The sequence below is a fragment of the Halichoerus grypus genome, chromosome 9 (assembly GCF_964656455.1).
Source record: "Halichoerus grypus chromosome 9, mHalGry1.hap1.1, whole genome shotgun sequence".
Classification (NCBI taxonomy): Eukaryota; Metazoa; Chordata; class Mammalia; order Carnivora; family Phocidae; genus Halichoerus; species Halichoerus grypus.
In genome coordinates this window covers 2962759-2983237 of record NC_135720.1, presented here as the reverse complement: position 1 = coordinate 2983237, position 20479 = coordinate 2962759, and the positions used below count along the sequence as shown (strand labels likewise).

The window sequence follows — 20479 nt, the reverse complement described above, 5'->3', positions numbered from 1 at the left end:
AAGGATGCCACCTTTCCGTCATCGTATCACTGATGCTGTGTGCTGGGCCGGCGGCGCGGTTGTTTAAGCCCGTGCGTCACTAGCTGAGTGACCTTCAAAATCCACTTGAACACACTGAATCTGTTTTTGTTTTTTAATCCATTCAGTGTGGCCAGTAGTATCTACCCTGTGTACCTCATATGGCAAAGGAAGATAAGAGTAAAAACTATTGGTAAAAGTGCTTTGTAAATGGGAAAGTAATATACCAATTTAAGATATTCTGTAATCGCTAAAATCAATACTATCAATATTAATATTGATCAAGTAAGGCAACAAAGAGGCTTATAAGCAGATTATGTTAAAGGGGGCTACAGATAGCATCTGGGTAACCTGAGAGTGGCTTCACAGCCCACCTCTGGGGGCCCCATGCCCACCCATATCCTGGTTCAGCGCCCTGCTGCCTTCCTTGCGACCGATGGCGGGGGCTGCCTCTCAGTTCGAAGACCCACTACCGGTGCCCGGGGACCTCCTTTTTTTCTCTTCTCTTTTCTCTTCTCTCTTTTCTTTTCTTTCTTTCTTTCTTTCTTTCTTTCTTTCTTTCTTTCTTTCTTTCTTTTTCTTTCTTTCTTTCTTTCTTTCTTTCTTTCTTTCTTTCTTTCTTTCTTTCTTTCTTTCTTTCTTTCTTTCTTTCTTTCTTTTTCTTTCTTTCTTTCTTTTCTTCCTTCCTTCCTTCCTTCCTTCCTTTCTTTCTTTCACTCCATGCCGAGCCTGGAGCCCAATGTAGGGCTCGAACTCACGACCCTGAGCTCAAGATCTGAGCTGAGATCAGGAGTCGGACACCTTTCTCTTCGGACTTGCTGTGTGCCTCATTGCAACCCTGGGCCAGTTTCAGCAATAGCCAGAAGGATCCGCACAGAATCCAACGTCTGTTCTCCTTCCTGACCCCTCATCCCACCAGCCACGAGTCAGTTCTGCTCTGGTGGCCTCTCAGGTTTTGTTGATACTTAAAGCAAGAAACTGGGTCTGCCTTCATAAACATCAGTGACTTCAGAGCCTAACGAGACCATCCCCAGGGAGCCTGAGAAGGGCCAGATGTACAAGATGGTGCTGCCGAGATTCTCCGAGGCTCTGGATGTGGCCGAGAACCCTCCCGTGCAGAACACTACGGGCCCTCATATTAAATCCCACAGCGCTGACTTGCTTCTGCCATGGAAAAGAGTTTGGAGCAGAACTCGGCACAAGGGGAATCCACAAACACAGTCTCCCCCCCGCTGTGTGGTTGCAGGTAGATTTCTGATCACAGGTGACACAGGTGACCCGTTAGCTCCCTTCCGGGCGGCCTGAGAAACTGCCTGCATTATTTCTCAGTAACTCCCAGCAAATACACGGAGCTGATCCAAATGGTCTATTGCATGGTAACAATTTTACATAAAAACATCACCATTAAAAATTTTACAAATAGGAGAATGATAAAATAACTGTGTTTGAGCAAGGTCAGTGGCTGGTTCTTTTTTGACTCATTTCTCCTCTCTAACATGACTGCTCAACTAAATCAAGGTGACTCCGATGTACCAAACGATCCACAGCTCGGAGCTCTTACCTCCGGGGCAACGAAATTTGCCGTGTAGCAGGGTGTCATCAACAGCCCGTTCTCAGCTCGAAGCTGCTTGGCAAACCCAAAGTCACAGATTCGGATGGATTCAGGGTTTCCGGACTCGTCCATATATAGTATATTACTCGGCTTCAGGTCTCGATGCACCACCTGGAAAGGCAGTGGGCGAGGTTGAAGCAGGAAGGGGAAGGGGGAAGCATTCAGAATATAAGGGGTTTTTTGGGATTGTGACCCTGAGCAGGTCCTGCAGCTGGAAGCCGGTCCGCTGGGACGCTATGTTCTTTAGGGCGGGTCTTCCTTCCTCTCTTGCTCTCGTATTGACACTCAAGTAAATAAGAAGCTACCCCAAACGAGAGAATTATATACAAGGAAATGTCGCTCTGAGCTCAGGTGACGTGCATAGAAAGATTTCTACAGGTAGATGTTTACTGTGTGCCCAGAACGCTCCAGCGCTGTCAGGGGCTCACTAGAGAGCGAGGCAGACATGCAGCCTTTGTCATGGGGCAGGTGACTCCTGGGCAGCGATCAAGCGATTGACAGGAGCCCTACCTGCACCTGTGGGGGTGAGGCGCAGGGCGCTCCGAGCACGAGGGATGGGGGCGGTGAAAGCCATCCTGACATCTCAAAGCAAAGCAGCTCTCTGGGGGCACACAGCGATTTCGTCTGACGGGGACAGAGGCTGATTGGGAGCACACGTGGGTGCCCTCACACAGCCTGGAACCTGCTGTGCTGTTAAAACCCAGGGGCAGAAGATGGAGGGAAGTTGAAAGGACACACACGGGCAGAGGCTCCGAGGGCAGGGGAGCAGGAGAGTTTGGGGCCAGGCCTATCACCTCCCTCATTAAATAGAAGCCAATCTGGAAAAACCATCATCCCACGGGTTTCCTCTAGAGTTTTTTCCGGGAAAACGCTTCGTACTCCCAGACCACCGGGTGACCACAGAAAGGCCTGTGGTGTGGTCCTGGAGGAACATCCTCCAGTTCAGAGGTGGCTGCATTTTATTTTATTTTATTTTATTTTTATTTTTATTTTTTTTAAAGATTTTATTTATTTATTTGATAGAGAGAGACACAGCGAGAGAGGGAACACAAGCAGGGGGAGTGGGAAAGGGAGAAGCAGGCTTCCCGCTGAGCAGGGAGCCCGACATGAGGCTCAATCCCAGGACCCCAGCGGAAGGCGGACGCTTAACGACTGGGCCACCCAGGCGCCCCAGTGGCTGCATTTTAAATGCTCATGACCACGGGGCAGGGCGGGCCACGGAAGCGCTGTCTGCTTCGTGGGAGGTGCCGAGCGATGGTCTGGAAGCAGCCAGCCAGGAACCCCAGCTCTCCACTCACTCGTGTGCAACCAGCCCTGGGCAAGATGCCTACCCCCTCTGCTCTACTCTCCCGGTCTGTGAGCGGGTGTAATCCGGAGCTCAGGGCTGCATGAGCGAAGGGCACAGAGCAGCACCTGGAACCCGGTGAGGGCCTCGGCCAAGCGAGCTCTCACTGTCTCTGTCCTCTGCAGGATTCCTTTGTGTTGGCTAAGGATTCAGTTGTAAATAGAGCAACATGTCCCTTTATCCAGCCCAAATACTTTTTCTCTATAACTGGTCCAGGTAAACTTAATTTCCCTACTAGCTGCGGGGCAGTGTGTGTGCAATGATCTCAGACACGGAAGGGGCGCCGGTGACACAGAAGGAAGCCAGGACAACGGGGGTCCCCAGCTCTGGGGCCAGGGAACTCTCTCCCGGTCCGGTCTCTCCTGTTCTTGTGTTGGCCGCGTGGCCGCAGGCTGCTTACCCCCTGGGAGTGGAGGTAGTCCATGGTCTTGGTGATGGTGCACAGCACATCGCTGGCCTCCCGCTCCGAGAAGTAACGCTGCCGGAGGATGCGGTCCAGGAGCTCTCCGCCGCGCATCAGCTCCATCACCAGATACACGAACTTCCCGTCGTCGTAGACCTGGGAGGCGGAGAACGGAGCATGCGGTCACCCTGGCGGCCTCCACACCGCCCCACCCGTGCAGGCCTCCCTGCCATGGGGGAGAAGGGCAGCCCCGGAGGCAGCCCCGGCCAGGGCAGAGGCTGGGGGCTCGGTGCTCCCCCGGGTGTGAAAACAAGGCTCCGGGTGAAAGTGAGTGAATGGCCATTCCAGTCATACCCGACGTGGTGCTTAGGGAAAACCAGCTTTAATCATCTGATGCAAAGCAGGGAATGAGTCAGCGAGGCCAGGAGCTTGCAAGGTGAGACTTTAGCTGACATGACTCATCCTGATCTGGGCCCCCACCCCCCTCTGCCATGGAGAACTTCGGAGGTGGAGCTGGGCTGTGGGCCCAGAGCTGAGCTCCTCAGACTTCAGTGTGCACAGCCCCAGGGGGTCTCGTTAGCAGGCAGGGTCCGGGCCAGCAGGCCTGGGTCATGTCCAGCCGGCCCCAGCGGCCCTCCCTCCCCCTGCACCGTGGACGAGCCTCAGAGCTGCCAGACCCCGGAGCCCGGCAGGGAGGGGAGGCAGAGGGAGACAGAATCTGCCCTTTGCAACAGTGCTCTTATCTCAGGAAAGCAATGGAAAAAGAGAGTTTTGTCACACCACCTTCACTCTCATGAGCTTAAACAACAGCCCCACACCCCTCTGCTCCGGCTCTTTCCATGACATGCTCGTGTGAGCCGCAATCTCCCTGCACACCGGTGCTCAGGCGTTCGGAGGACCTCGTGGAAACGGGGCCGAGCACCTAAACACGAGTAATTTTTAGCTTACGAATCAGTGAGTTTCCAGAACAATTCACTAAAATAATTTGCCTGACTCTGAGCTCAATGCAAGATGTAAAGTTGATTTTGGTGTATTTATTTCCAGTTTATGCCTCAAAAAAAAAGCTCTACTTTTGAGAATAGACATACGATGGCATCTTTGGCTCAGAATCACTCACCCCAACATAATGAAAGTGGTTTGAAAAGCTTAGAAGTTTTCAAATGAGCTGACTTCTGCTTGTGCATCTTAACACATAAATAAACACCAAAACGGCCGGAGGACCGGGCTGCACCACGGAGGTGCCTGGGACCCACGGGGAGAAAGCCGGTTCACTTCACGGGTTAACACAGGGACTCGCTTCACACTTTGCTCCGAGGTGAACTGGCATTTTGCAGTCCCCTTGCTCCAGGAATTGACGGGGCCCAGCGGGAAGTCGAGGCGGCCCCCAAATCTTGAGGATTTGGGTTCACGACACTGGAATCATTCTGGAGTGTGAGCGTGAAGGTGGCGAGGAGACAGCTCTGTGTCCCCTCTGGCCCCCAACACCACAGCCCTGGGCGCTGTGCTGGGCTTTCGAGGGGCTGGACCCCTGCCCCCTTCCCTGTCCCGTGCCGGGGACCACTCATCGCCCAGCAGAGGCAGAGCAAGCTGGGAGGAGCCCCACGGCCAGAGCTTGGTCTGGGGTCTCAGAGCCGCCCCAGCCCCGTCTCAGCCACGCAGGACTCTCCGTTTCTGCTGTGTTCAGGAATGGCACCGAGCAATAACACATCTGGATGAGAATTTGCACCAGCTTCTTTTCCTCCTTCATAGTCCACGTTACGTGATTTGGGAGTGTGGTGGCGGGGAGGGGGCTGCTGTCAGAGGGACGGGAACTCGGGCAGCCGCCGGGTGATTTTGAGGGGCACGCGGTGGGGGCCGGCTCCGGCACACCCTCCCGGGGGCGGCAACACTGATCCGTGAAGAAAGCCGGTACCAAACCAACGCCGGCTTCGGCGCCAGGTGAGGAAACGGGAGCACAGGGAACATCACTGCTGCACGAACCCACTTACGTCTTTGAGGCTGATGATGTTCGGGTGCTGCCCGTACCTCAGGAGAATCTCGATCTCTTCCGAGGGGTCTCTCTTACTCTTATCGATGATCTGGAACAAGCAGAGCATGTGACATGAGGCTCTGGGATGGCATCAGCAGGCTCGGACCCTTTCTGTCTCCTCCCCCTCCTCCCCTGCAGCTCACGCTCAACCAGGATAAGTGACAGTTGCCTAGGAGTTCAAGGCAATCCTCTTTCCCAACTAGCCTAAGAGTGACATTTACAAAAAGGAGGCACAAGGGGCGCCTGGGTGGCTCAGTCGTTGTGTCTGCCTTCGGCTCAGGTCATGATCCCGGGATCCTGGGATTGAGCCCCGCATCGGGCTCCCTGCTCCGTGGGAAGCCTGCTTCTCCCTCTCCCACTCCCCATTTGTGTTCCCTCTCTCGCTGTCTCTCTCTCGCTGTCAAATAAATAAATAAAATCTTAAAAAAAGAAAGCTGGCACAAGCCTCAGACACGAATGTTAAGATATTACACGGTTGGATAGAGAAGGGTGGGCTCGGGGGGCTCACACGGGCACCACCAAATAGCAGCAGGTGCTTTCAATCACCGTGGCAGGCTCTGAGTGGGTGGCCCATGCTCTTCGCTCTGCCCAAAATGAGCCTTGAGCGGCTCTCTGCGCATCTCTTGCTTTACCCGGCAGCAACACACCAGCCGCCACGTGGGACCGAGGGCCTGGTCCTCCCCAGGAGACGCGGGGGCCGGCATGCATGCTGAGTCGGCCACCGTGGCTTAGACACGAACCTTCCTTCCCCTCCGCCACCCAGCGTCTGCATTCCACGTCTTAGGATAACAGATAAAATCCTTCCACCCATGAAAACAGATGGCTTCCAAAGACAGGACAAGGTGCCGTGAATAGAAGCCTGCTTGGAACAGGGAAGCCTCTGTTGGCCGAAAATGGCTGACATCTCTGCAAGTGGTTTACTTATGCCCTTGCTCCCACCTCTACGGGGTGGAACCGGTGGGGGTGGGGGACGCCATCCAAGTGAATCCCAAGCACATGCGTTAGAAACGACACTCAAAATGGAAGAATCCCTCATACTGTTCTTGCACATTACTTTCACCTAATTTTAAAATATTTGCTCTTTGGAGAATGTGCCATGATTTGACTACCAGAGTAGGAGGGAGATTTGCTTTTACCTTCTCTCACATCAGACTCTAAGCAGAGCTTTGCGTGAGACTTGATCTCTTTCGTTTAGATGAGCGGAGTGCTTGGCAGCATCTGACCCACTGTTAGAACGCTGCCCCTGGATGCCCCTCGTCCCTCCCCTTCGCTGTCAGGATAGATCACCCCAGTGCCCACGCTCTGCTCTCCGTCTCAGCTTTGAAGCCCACAGCCGAGCTCCAATGACCCTGGCACCCCAGGACTGCAAGCCCAGTGGCAAGTGCTGTTAAACAAGCACAAAGTGAAGCTCCCTTTCTTGACACATTTTTCTCCTCTTGCTACATTTTACTCCACTAAAGTTCTAGCGTGGACGCCAGGACTGCTTCTATTATTGAAGGAAGCTAGCAGATAATGCAGCGTTCAGAGGGAGGGGCTCTCTGAAGGCTTCTCCAGCAGCGTGGGGGTTCGTAAAGCACTGCCTGGACTGCGAGCTGGCCAGTGGGGTTCAAGACCCCTTCTGCTCCAACGGCCCACGGGCTCATTCAGTCTCTCGGGGCTGTGACCTTGTCTTTGGAATTTGAGAAGGTTAAAATGCATTAGTGGATTTTTAAAAAAATCAGTGGTAGATTCATTATTTTGAATAAAATTTCATGATCAAAACGATGTATTCTCAGCATAAATCTGTTTTATCACCCTCACCGTGGAGCTGGAAGCAGGAAGCCTCTTCTCCTGCCGGTGGCCCCGGGGGCAGTTACAGGACCGGAGGGGGCGACTGCACGGAAGGTGCACCTGACAGGAGCTGGGGGCTCTTCCTTCCTCCTGTGGGGTCTCCCTGTGGCGGGGCTGACCCGAAGCCAGAGGACAGGCTGGGCGCTGGGGGTGGGGAGGTGGGGAGGCGGGTGTGCAGGGGAGAGGGGGCACCCAGCCCGGGAGGGCAGTCCTAGAACCGGGGAGGTACAGCTCCCACAGGCACCCTGCTGGCTTCCCAGCAGCCCCCCGAGCTGGGCAGGGCTGACCTGGGGTCACACAGGGGCACGTTCTGTTCAGACTCAGGGTTTGTTTGGTCCTGTTGTCAGCAAGCGCCGGCTGCTTTTATCCACAAATCTTTTTCTGGAATTATTATTATTATTTTTTAAGGTGAGGAAGAAGAGTCTTAACAGAGACGCTGAGCCGTGAGGCAGGCTTACTGGTCCCTGAGCCTAGGCTGCAGTCTGAGCAGGGGGGATGGCAGGGCCCAGAGAGAGGTTCTGAGCATTTGTCTAGAAACGTCAAGGAATGAATTTCTTTTCTGTGGGATCGGTTTCCTGGGATTGCCATTGTTAGACTTGCTTCTAGTTCAAGAAAGCACTGGTGGATCAAGTTCCTTATTTTGAGAATAATACTGAGTTATAGTCTCAGGGAAGGAATTCTCAGTCATCGTGTTGATGAGCAAGGCCTGCTCCCCTCCGTGCTGTGCTCAGATAATCTCGCGGAACCACAAGGAAGGGGTGGGGAGGAACGGTCTCTGTGGTTCTCATCTCCCAGCGGCCGCAGGGAGCGCGCAGGACGCTGCCCGGGGTCAGCCCCCCACCACGGCCAGTAAACGAGCCTTCCACCGCGTTGCTCTTCAACAAGCTGTGCGTTTACGGGGCTAAGTCAGCACCCCCGGGGACGCAATGGATGGCAGACGAGGACTCTCTGCTGGTGAAGCATATGGGGACGGAAGTATCAGGAACACTTCTCTTTTCTTCCTTTTAGTCAATCAGTCAATCAATCAATTAATGTAAGCTCTACGCCCAACGTGGGGCTTGAACTCACCACCCTGAGATCAATGCCGCTCATGTGCATTTTTATTCCTGGCTGCTGGAGACGGGAAGGGGCAGGAAGAGGCGTCAAGAGACGAGGCCTCACCGTCCTCAGCAAGCTTTTCCTCTTCCTCTTCCGTCTCTGCACCCCTCCACCTTCCTCTTCCCCGGCTCTCTCCGGGTGCTCCCCTCCTGGGACACGGAGTCCCGTGGGGAAATGGGCTTTGCGGTGATCCAGAGGAGGGGCTCACAGGCTTGCTGCATGTCCCTGGAGGCAGGGTATTCCCACAAGCTTGCTCCCAGGATCAATGCCATATGTGAACAAGGGTAGTCAAGCATGCGATCCTTCATAAGATTTCATAGACAACTTCTCTCATACAATTAATTTAAACAAATGACACAGAGAGAGGATTGAGTTTTCCTGCTGGAAAAAATTAAAATTTCCATGCCGATCAGTTTTCCTTCTAAAAATAAGCTCTATTCATGTCAAACATTGGTCTCAATCCTGCTGCGTTTTTGGATTTCAACTTACATACACATGAGAACATGAGCACAGGAGCGCTAATGCTCTTGTAACTGTCTGTTGCGAACACAAAACGGGCTCTGTGTCAGGACAGCCTACCCATCTCCTGGCAGACGTGCATCGGCCCCACCTCTTCCCTAGAATCAAGGACCGGGAGACATAGACTCGCATAACTTTAAGGATCTTGTTTCACTTTCACCTGAGTCTTCTGCTAAAACAAACTACAGTACTTCTAATAATAGAACAAAACTATGCTACTGAAGAGAAGTCGTGATTGTTAGGTGGAGTCAACCCCAACCCAAAGGCAGGGGGTCGAGAGCTGGGAGCAGAACAGCAGGGGACACACAAGAAAAGGAGCCCAGATCCAGTGTCTTGGGCACCTCCACTTTCTCCAGTAACACTTCACTGTAATGTTTAGGGAGCCTAGATTGTCATCAAAACCACACATTTTCCTTGCAGATCCCATGACTTGGGCTTTAAATTTACTACTGCCCAGCCGCATCCACTCTGCACGGCTGTCTGAGTCTTTCATGATCTGTAGGTTGCAGAATGCATGGGACTGAGCTGGAGTGAAGCCTTAGGGCTCCACCCCTTGGAAGTGAGAGGCAGCGTCCCGGGGAGGTCGAGGGCCTGCACACTTGGACGTTCGGTGATTCTCCCACTTACAGGCTGGGTGTCCTTGTGTGTGTTGTTGACCTGTAGGTCTCTGTGCCCTCGAGGGGATGGTGAAAGTAATTACATCATGGTGTCACGAAGATCAACGGACCTAACATGCAGAGCATTTTGAGTGGGGCGAGTTTGCTGTTATCATCATCGTCGTTATAACAGGATGATAGAATTTACGATGAGTCTGAATTCTATCTAATACCTGCTGCTCCTGGTCTCATGAACTTCAGGTGTTGCATCATTTGCTTCTTAGAAATTACTGATGTTTGTGTTTCGAAACCAAGGATCAAGGTGGCAAAAGCAGTACTTGGTTGTGCATGTGGGTTCTGCGCCCTGAGATCAGTACACCTGAGTCATCCGCAGACACTGTCCAGAACTCTCTCAAGGCGCACCTGCGTAGGCTTCTGAGAGGGTGAGACATTTATTGACACAAGGCAGCTTTTCCATAGTGAATGAGCTCTGCTACGTTCCTATGCACTTGCCCATCAGCACAATGCCAGGAGTCCTTTTTATACAAACTGGCTTCCTGGGCTGTCCACAATGCGTGCCTGATCGTGTTGAGCCACAAAGACTCCGAAACAAAATAGGGACCAACAACCCTCTTAACGCAATTCATGTAAAGTGAGTACAGCACCTTTGACGGAGAGAATACTAATGATTTTTTCTATTCAAATAAACCTTTCCCCTTCAAGCGCTGCTCAATCCTACTTCCCTTCTGCATGTCGTAAATGATTCCGTGTTAACCTTATTTTAAACGGAAGATGCACTCAGGCCTGGCCATCTGTGCGGTTCTATGTCACGTTATTTCAAAGTCCTCCACAATTTCATCTCCTCTCCTCGCCTTCCGGGGCTGGCTATGAAAGCAAAGGTGAACTTGAGTTGTGCATTGGAGTGTTGAGCGGTTTTGTCCCTCGGAAGCAGCTCCGCGTGCTAAGAAAGTAGGGCACATCTGTTCAACTGTCACGTGCCTGACAGAGGGGAGAGAAGAGAGGGCGTCACGGTTTTCCCATCCACTCTCTCAGCACTAGGTGGGCACACTGGTGGGACATCCTACGCCGAGTCAGCCCAAGGTGGTGCCTGCCAGAAGGATGGGGGGCAGCACCTGCCTCATCGCCTGAGGCCAGGCTCTCCCGGGCGAAGATGCTGGGCAATCCAGCCTTGTTTGCCTTGGCTGGGAGGGAAGGATCAAGCCTAGGGATTCAGACTCTGCACCAACACTTCCTGAGTCCCTGCTGTGTGTGCGTACTGCGCTAAAGACTTTGTCACGTGGTAGCTAGACGTGGCCTCACTCATTTTAAGAGCTGCACAGAAAAACGCAGCTGAGAATAAATGCAAAACCAACAATCTTGTTGACTGGGAATATACTTGGGTGGAGAGGTTTACATGTGGCCTTAAATGTCATTAATGTGATGACAGAGTAATTATAGTGGCAAAATTAGGGGCCCATAAGACAGAGAAATAAGCTTAAAGCAAAACATAGTGATATTTCCAAGACGTGAGATCTAATATGTCCCACATGTGCTCCGAGGCTGTGGGCCTGGTCTGCTCGGGGCTGCGGGCGGCCCCCGCCCTTCTCTGGGAAGGCCGTGCCCTGGCAGTCCGGGCTCCGTCCGCCAGAGGGCCTGCCCTGCCCCTGAGTAGAGCGCAGGGGGCACTGGGCCCCGTCAGAGCGTCATCCTGCGAAGCATAAGCAGAGCTTAACAGGGAAGGCACACACCACCCTCACCTCCCAGATGTCAGTCCGCTGGAATTTCTGCATGAGATATCCGCCCCCCGCCCCACCCCTAAAGGATGCTTTAGACTGAGGTTCTCAACCTCAGCACTGCCGACGTTATGGGCTGGGTAGTCCTGTGTCCAGGACCGCGGGAGGAGCCGGCCCGTGCAGGATGCTCTGCAGCATCCCTGGCCTGCGTACACGAGGCCCACCCCCGCTGTGAAAAACAGGGTGTCTCAGACATCGCCAGTGCCCCCGGGGGAGGCAGAACCAGCCCGCCAGCCCCCCATTATGACTGCCCCAGGCGGAAGCCGCATCCTGTTGTTTATCAAAGTCGCTGCTTACATTTTTCTGCTCATTACTCAGTGGGGAGGTTTCTGAATCACCCATGCAGTGGGGTGAGGAGGCCCCAACTGGCTCTGACTGGACCGTTTCTCAACACGAAACAGACCCCCGTGCACACGAGAATTTGGACGGCTGGGCTGGCCAGCTCCTGGCGTGCTAGCCGGGATGCGGGGGCTCAGTTCAGCAGCGGGGGCTCAATAGGGCGTCTGCTGGCCTGAGGTCTGGCTCACACACCAAGTCATTAACTGCCACGCTCTCAGGGCTCGGCTGTTAAAAGACGTTCTTAGTTTTTCTAGTTCTTCCACCCCTAAGTGGGGAAACTGCTACTCATCCACCAGTCAGCTGACACAGACAAAGGCCAAAGAATATTTCCCTTATGTTCTACCTGGAAAATGCTGAAGACGAGACAGAGGAGTGATCGGTAGGATGTTACAACATTTTGGTAACACAGGGGCCCATCCTGAATATGGAGCTCTTTGCCTTGAAACTCCGGCCAGTTCTTTTGCCTTTGAAGGAAATCCGAACCAGGACCCAGGACCTGACTACTGTCCCTGCAACAAGCAGCTTACACGGGCTGGCCCAGCTCTGGGTCCTGGGGGCTGTGCAGCGAAGGGCCACAGCTGCCCCCCGCCCCCCACGCTGGGTGAATTTACACACCCTCCAGACAATGAATTAGGACCCACTGTGGTCTCAGTGAGGATGGGGCAAATCCTGCAAGGTCCACCAGCTCACTTTGTCCAGGGAACTTCAAGGCTTGGAAAAAAAGAACAGGAAAACCCTGTTTCTTTCTGCTGCACCGAGCTGCAGCCATGAGTCTGGCTCCTGGGCCCTGGGCTGAGATGCCCCAGAAGCCCCCAGCCCAGCGTGGCCCCAGCGGGAGGTGCAGGGACCGAGGTAAAGCCACGGAACAAAGCCGGATTTAGACGGTGTTTTTATAAGAGGGCTGGCCATGGGGACAGTACTGGGAAACACACGACTGCCTCTGTCAGTGGGAGATTTATTTTCGGAGGCACAAAACGCAGCTGACCGGCCTCACAGAGGCAGGCTGTTTTCGAGAAGGGCATCGTGGTCACTGAGCCAGCCGAACAATAGACGCGTTTCTTCGTGCTCACTGGAAGCAGCGATTGTTTCTAGGATTGCTGCTGGACACCCGATACACAGCTGAAGGAATTCTGTGAGAAAGGACCCAGGCAGAAAAAATTCTCCGAAGCCCACGCATGTGTGCCCTGCGCTCTGAGGCCGCGTGCAATCCTCTGGTCCCGGGGGCAGAGTGCAGGTGCACGCCCCGCGTCGGGCGCACCTGCCCACCGGCGCAGCATCCGCACGGCACACGGGGGCGTCCACGCACGCACGCCTCTTAACGCTCCCAGGGAGGAGGAAACACGAAAGTCCTCATCAACCCAAGTCTTAGAAACGCACGGAGCCCCACACGCCCCTTCTGCAGCGGTCACTGCTGGTGACGCCACCTGTGTGCCCGGGGCCCCGGGCCGCACCCACTGTCGGACACCGGGGCCAGACAGCGGCGCTTGTGCACCTGGACCCGCCGCTCCGGGAAGCGTACCACACCCCTTCCTTCGGCTCCGGGTACGGTGCTGCAGACTCCGGGCAGGCCGGGCGCCGAGAGTCTGTGCGACTCTGTATTTCAAACATTCTTTCTTGCCTGAGGACTTCAGGATACATTTGTCAACAAGCCATCAATTTCCAACCCAAACTAGACCAAAGGGCTTAGATTTTTTGGGCTGGTGTCTTTTTTTGACAGAGTTGAACATTTTCTCAGTGCAAGCAGCACGGGGCATGGGTGACCCGCGAAGGAACGGGGTCATCCCCCACAGGCATCACTTTGAATAATTTCTTTCAAGCTTAGGAAAATCACGATGGAAGGAAGCGCTCCTTGTACGCTGCTGCTGGGCAGTTCCATACTTCCCTGGATGTTCGGTGATGGGCAGGTGCGGCGCCAGGTGGCACAGACACGTCTGGGTCTGGCCACGCTGACGCCACGGGCTGGGCCCGGCTTCTCCAGAGTCTCGAGGTCAGTTCAGCGGGGAAGTGGTGGAGTTAGAGCATCTCTGGCTGTCTTGTGGAGAGAATGCACAGTTTATGCTTTTTACATACATCAGGTTATGCTTTTGGCCGGCAGCTTTAGATTTAGTCCACATTTCACCAACAAGAAAATTCAAGAAACTGGTGTTTGGGATTTCCAGATCAAATATCAAACCTAGCAACAATTACAGAAGCTAAAGGTATTATGTAGAGATTGGATTCTAGATACTTCTAGATAATTCTTACTATTTACTTTTCTTGATGGTTTCGAGTAAAACTACCAGCGCTCTGATTAAGTTTACACAAGTATTACCAGTTTATGCCTCTATTCATTTCTTTGATTTAATTTTTGGTGACTGTAGCTTCTTCTTCTCCCCACCCCCCCTGGCCCGCTCAAACAACACTGTGCCTGTCCCCCAGTTGTATTTTCCGGAACACTGAGCACCCAAACTTTTATTTCAGGGCATACTGTACATAAAGCTACTAAAGGTGGTCAGGACTTATGTGTCGGATAAAACTCAAAATATTCATGATCTGCAAAATAATTGTTGAACGGATGACCCGGTGTCCAAGCCAACTGAACTCCGTCGTATTGGAGCTTGTGGGACGGCGCGCGGGGAGGAGGCTGCCGGCTCAGCCAGGCCCGCCGGGTCAGGGCACGAGGAGCCCGCACGCACGTGCGTGGTCTTACCTTCACGGCATACTCTGCCTCAGTAGCTTTATGCACACATCGCTTGCACACGGAGTAGGAGCCCACCCCGATGTCCTCCTTGATCTCATAGCCATCGGTGAAGTGTATGTTGTTCCCGTGTAACTGCTGTGGACAGAGACCGGGGCAGAGACGGCTGTCAGAGCTCACTCGGACAAAGGCACCCCAGGCACAAGGACGTGGGCAGCAAGGGACGTCCCGGACGGTGCCCTTGAGGTCGCCGAGGTCAAGCGATGATGGAGCATGAAGGTCATGCTGCTGGTCGGCAATGATTCCAGATCTAAAGCCTAACTTTGTGGGGATGAGCTTAATTTTTAGACCATGCTACACAGAGTCTGAGCATCTGGAGGTGGGAGCGCAGAAGGCCCCGCAGATAGGGGGTGTGTGGTTCGGATGCTTGAGGCCAGAGCGGTGTCTGGTGTCCGCATCTAACTGGAACTCACACCCCGTGATGTCCCAGCCACAGCCCCATCTGCCCGTAGCACGAGCCTCCACCCTACGCACTGAGAGCACAGACAGAAAGCCCCCAGTCATACACCGTAGAGTATACGGTGTACACTGTCACACCAAGTGTCCCCGTTAGACACACTGTGGGTTCCCAAAAGGTCCAGGAGAAAGAAATACAGAAATCTAATGCCACCTCATTTCCCCTGACTTTGTCCTTAGAATGTAATCACAATTCCTTCTTAGAATTCTCTGCATCTGGTTACACTCATCAGGTGGACAACTCCTAAAAATGTCATCTGAATTGATTTCCCAAACAATATATTTCACAACAGAGAAATGGCACCTATAAACCAATCTACTCTCTTGGGGTACCAACTCGATCCACCCAGTGAGGACGCCCCTGTCTGACCCCTGTGGGGGCTCCAGCCACAGACACACCCCGGGGACATTCTGGGCAGAACTCTTCCCTTCATGAGGATGAACGTGGAGCAGGGGTGAGAGGCACGGCTCAGATCACCATGAGACTCAGTAACGCCCAGGAGGGGGGAACAGAGTTGGTGCCCCCCGCATCAGCACCCCAGGACCCAGGCAGCTCTCAGTCCACGTGTGACATGGGTGCTCACGCCTCCCCGGGCACACCTGCTGGGGGCGAGCAGCCTGGCGGTACGGGATTACCTGCACGATGGGGTGAACCGTGGCTTTGTGCAGATCTTGCTGCAAGGGCTCCTGGACCAGACTTGAGGCCACAAAACTGAATCCTCTGAACAAATGATGCGCGTTGGCACTGGGGGGGACGCCAGGTGAGTCTGCAGGTAACAACGAGACGATTAATTCAACCTTCCAGGAGGGGCTTCCTCGTTTGAATTCTCCAATCACTTTTGCATATGACACCATACAGTTTGCTTTTGTGCTGGGTAGTAACTGAAGTGCTAAGGACACAGAAAAATCATTCCCTCTACATTTATATATTAACAAAGGTAGAATTTTCTAAGCACACGAGCTCAGTGCATGGTTCTGTTAAAGGGTAGTTATAGCAAGGGGATTCTGAAACAGTGGCTAATCCATATCCCGTATGTGAGATTTCTGGATGCAGAGTGGGAATGCCTTGCGGTGGGTTATGGTCTTCTTTATTTTTTTAAACTTAAGCCAACACTGAAGCTGGTTTCTATCCCCTGGACGCGCACAAATCAGCTGCCCCCTGGAGCGCGCTGACTGGTGAGAGGTGCCCGTCCAAGATTTAAAAACCCCTCAAACATACTAGTCAGAAACTAGTCATGGGATCATCAAAGTTTTAAATTTTCTTTTATCCAACTCATGTGTCTGCTTTTTAAGTACTGTGCCGAAAATCAGCATCTCCCGGATGATTCTCAAGCATGTTAAATTCTATTTATGCCACCTATCACTCAGGCCCGCCAGCCACACCAACCGAATGTGAGCGGTGGTGGTGACTCCATGAAGACCCATCTGAACCTCATCTGATCACCCTGAGCCTGTCCGCCACCACTCGGTCTGTGTAGGGGGAGACAGCCCTGGCGACGGGAGGCATGGCCGTGTACTCTGTGCCCCTAGTTCAGAGACAGTGCTTATCTGATCTGCAAAGTCTCCATTCACGAATGAAAATGCATCAGTTCAAGTTAATAGACCTGTTCTCCCCCGCAAAGCACACACACTCCTCAGCGGCTATTAATGAGCCTCTTGGGCTAGACTCCGCCCTGACCATTTGCCAGGCTCTGGCTCATTCTCTGGGTTGAGCTGGAATAGGAGGACGCCAAAGCGCCCTGGGGTTGAAGATTGCATAAGGTTGATGTATCCACTGTGCTTGGTGGAGCCCTTCAGGGCAGCCCGCGGTAGCGTGGGGGATTTTCAAGAGAAGGCAGACCTCAAAGGCATAATTCTGTGCAGGAAAAAGGCAGACAGCGGGAAGCAAGCCGGAGAGCAGAGCCCGGGGTCTGGAGCGGCTTGGTGCCCACCGCGCTTCTTCTCTGCTGTCTAGCAGCGCATAGTTTTCAGATTCTAAAAACTACCCAGCGGAGCCTTCTGGGTTTTAATTAAGCTTCTCTAGTCCAGCACGGTGGAGATTTATTTCCCAGCACCCACAGCCTAACTCAAAGAGAACAAAGTAGATTCTTCCAAGTTTCTTCACATAGTGCTTTGTATTTGACCATCTATTTGTTTCACGATTATCCTTAAAAATCATAGGAAACTTCAGATTCAAAAGTAGTAAGAACCCCCATAGACAGGAGATTTCTTCCCCCCTTTTTTTTTCCACATAGCACCATTATATAACATACTGTACTGTATGGACTGGACTGACCGTGGTTGCCCAAAATTTGTAGTTTAAAGCTCTAGCTCTCCATGTGACTGTCTTTGGAGATGGGGCCTTTCGGGAAGTCGTGAAGGTTAAATGAGGTCATGAGACCTGATCCAATGGTGTTGGTGTCCATGTAAGAAGAGGGTGAGACAGCAGGGATCTCGCTCTTCCTCCTCGAGCACAGAATAAGACCGTGGGAAGCTGTGTGCCAGCCAGGAAGAGAGCCCTCACCAGGAACTGAAATAATATCTGTTGATTGAGGTGCCCAGGCTGGTCGTTTGTCATGGCAGCCTGAGCAGACCAAGACAATTCCCAGACCGCCAAGAAATTAATATTAACTCATCAATGTCACAAAATGGTAACTTTTAGAGGGAGCTGGCCAGTCCTGAGTCTGATAGACCTCGAGAGTGACTGTCAATCTTCATGAAAGTACGTGTCGTCGGCTGTGCTGACTTCCAGTAGCTGAGAGAGCATTTCCGACAGGTGTTTGCCGTTTGCACGAATAAGCTCTATAGTTCACACCGCCCCAGACATCGCCCGCAGCCCGCCTCTTCCCCCAGACCCTCTAACTACGGGAGAGACTTCCCCCAGACCCTCTAACTATGGGAGAGACTTCCCCCAGACCCTCTAACTACGGGAGAGACTTCCCCCAGACCCTCTAACTACGGGAGAGACTTCCATTGTCTTGAGGCTCCCTGCTTGTGCGTGCCTGAAAGAAGTGGTCCCCGGATCGCAGCTCAGAACACGAGGCAGCAGGAGAGGGGGATCCACAGAACCCCTGCATGATTCCAAACCAGATGTTACCGGGAGGAGGACTGAGAATTGGTTCTCCCGCTTAAACCTTGAAGGCGGAGCAGAGAGAACAAGAAAGTCAAACAGAACCGACTGGTACCCTCCACGGAGGCATTCTCGGACCTGAGACCCCCTGGCTACGTCGCCCTCCCTAACGGGCAGGGAGGAGGAGGACCTGCAGTGGGACAGAACTCCGGGTTCGCTTGCACTCACGGCCGGGGCACACCTGTGGGCGTCCGTGCTGTGAACTCGGGGTCAAAGTGGAAGGTGTCCTCGGGCCTGCCCACCGCTGGTTTGAAGGGCGGCTTGATCTCCTTCCTGTACAGCTTCTGCGGGGAGAGCAAGACAGGACGCTGGGGAGGAGCCACAGAGCACCCGGGAGGACGATGCGGAGCAGCAGGGCTGGCCGCGGGGGAGGGGAGACAGGCTCCGCACACCCCCCCCCCCCCGGTCTGCACCTGGCCCGGCACCCCGTATACTCTGACGCATGTATGAATGCACCGAAAACAGTGTCTCTTATGTGTTGAGATTATAGAAGATATTTGATATAAAAGCCATAATTGAAGGTATGAGGGTCTGGACACATGCTAAGTATTCTTCATTGAGGGCAATGTGAGGTTTTAAACCCTTTTTGGGGGCAGAATTTTTTTTTTTTTAATTTTTTTTCAGGTAAAATCTGACAGGACAGCCGGGTCTTACCAGCCCTCCCCTCCCCCCCGGGGAACGGCAGGGAAGAGCCCCTGCTGCTTGGCGCCCTCCTCCCCGCCCTGGCCACCGTGGGGGGCCCGCACCTGGGGGACACCGGGAAAGCCCCCAGCTAGAACGAACCAGGTCCTTCCTCACACACCCCCAGAGCCTGTGACCGGGGGCTGAAGCACTCCCCTTGGGCACCTACTCTGGTACCCCCAGATGTGGGGGTCCGGAGCCCTCTGCTCAAGTGGGCGGAGTCATGCTTTTGTGTTCCTTTACACGCGTTTGTGCACTTGGATGAGCCCGTGAGAACAGCCGAGTCCAGGGGGAGAATCAGCACTTCTCCAGAACGGCCACATCTGGCGGCCCTGAACTTAGGTCATGGGCCTGACCTTTGATGCACAGAAACTCCATGTCCCTCACGGCTTCCCTCTGACGCTGGCCTTCTTGAAAATGCCTTCCAACCTGATGATGTTGCTTTCAATGCTCTTAGGCAAGGCAACAGTGTATTGTTTTGGGGAGAGTCAACTTCAGGAACAAGACAGTTTGGAAGCAGGCCTGGGAACCAGCTGGGTAAAGCCGCAGATGGGGAAGAAGGGGGTGTGGGCAGGAGGGGGAAGCTGGGGCCAGTGGGGGAGGTGATGGAGAGGCGCGGGGGCCTCCGGGTGCCACTTCTGGCCGAGGCTGTGGGGCAGCCACGGGGTGGACTTCAGAACGTCACAGTCCTGGGTTGGTCGGCGTGCCCTGGGCATGGAAGTCGCGGCACTGGTGAGCGTGCCGAGAGCCTGGCGGGTTGGGGCACGGGCAGCAGGGCTAGGACACCAGGAGGCGAGTCTGGCAACCGTTTAGCACGAGTTTTCCCAGTTCTGCCTGATCAGAGGGGACCCTTAGGCCCTTTCTTGGTGCTTCTGCTCAGTGGGTCTGGAGCCAGGGACCCTGATGGCTCAGAAAACGGATGCAGTGACACCCGTCCAATCTGCTCTAAATCTCTCCATAACACAGAAGAGCAGATTTTACCACCCTGACTTTACAGACGAGGAAACCCAGGCTAAGACAGGTTGGGCGAGTTGTGCAAGGTCAGGAGTGAGCGAGGGCCAGCGGGGGAGGACCTGGGCATCCTGACTCTTCCCGTTACAGCAGGGCTCGTGGTGAGGGAAGGTCCAGCAGCGGCAGGAGGGCGCGATGCTCTGATCCCTGCTGGGAGCACACTCTTCCAGAAGCCAAGGCGGCCACGGAAAACTGGCAGGAGTGACAGACAGAACAACGGCTGTGTCCAGGCTGGTGACCGCTGGGCCCCCCTGGTTTAACGAGCCGCAGGCGTGCACAGGACAGAGCTCGGGGTGAGCACCTGGGAGCCGCCAGAAGAAAACGTCTACCCTCAATTATCTGCTCATTTCTTGCCCTGGGTGAATCGATTTCATTAGGAATTGATTTACTCCATAAGCTCTTTCCAGAAATAGAAAGATGCTACTTTCCGTGGTGACACACTCTGGGGTGGGAATAAACTTCCCTGATGTATGCACTTGTCAGAGGAAATCGAATAAGGACAAGCGAGCTGTGCACCCTGATTAAGATGCTAGTTGTTACCAAGACCGATGGCCGAGGCGCAGCCCTGCGGGGCTCAGACCCTTTCTGCTCACACCAGTGATGCTTCAGTGGTATTTGAGCTGCATTATTAAATCAGTATCTGTCCTGCTCAAGGAAAACTCACATCCTCTCCCTGGGCAGGCATGTGCTCTCTTGCTACCTGGGGGGATGGGGTGGGGAGGGAGTGGTGGGGGAGGAGAGGGAGTGGGGGTCGCGGAGATCTCTACCACAGAGCCACGGCTCCTGCTTTATGAACGTTTATTTACATGCACACAGTGCTGGCTGTCACTTAATCCAAATGAGAGGCGAGGCATTTGCACCTGGAGCTGAAGGTCATACATTTCCGCTCTCTTCTCGCCCCAG

The 20479-nt window shown here is 53.7% G+C and overlaps 1 protein-coding gene across 12 annotated transcripts in view; it reads right to left on the bottom strand.

The window, feature by feature from the left end:
* The window catches only part of RPS6KA2 (ribosomal protein S6 kinase A2), a 344404-nt gene that overhangs the window by 12003 nt on the left and 311922 nt on the right, over window positions 1–20479 (bottom strand). For all 12 annotated transcript variants that reach the window (XM_078054474.1, XM_078054478.1, XM_078054476.1 and 9 more), the window contains 6 exons: window positions 18066–18168; window positions 15412–15542; window positions 14272–14397; window positions 5367–5456; window positions 3376–3534; window positions 1580–1741 (listed from right to left, as the gene is read on the bottom strand). In XM_078054474.1, the coding sequence (XP_077910600.1) occupies window positions 1580–1741; window positions 3376–3534; window positions 5367–5456; window positions 14272–14397; window positions 15412–15542; window positions 18066–18168 (771 nt within the window). The remainder of the gene's footprint in view (window positions 1–1579; window positions 1742–3375; window positions 3535–5366; window positions 5457–14271; window positions 14398–15411; window positions 15543–18065; window positions 18169–20479) is intronic.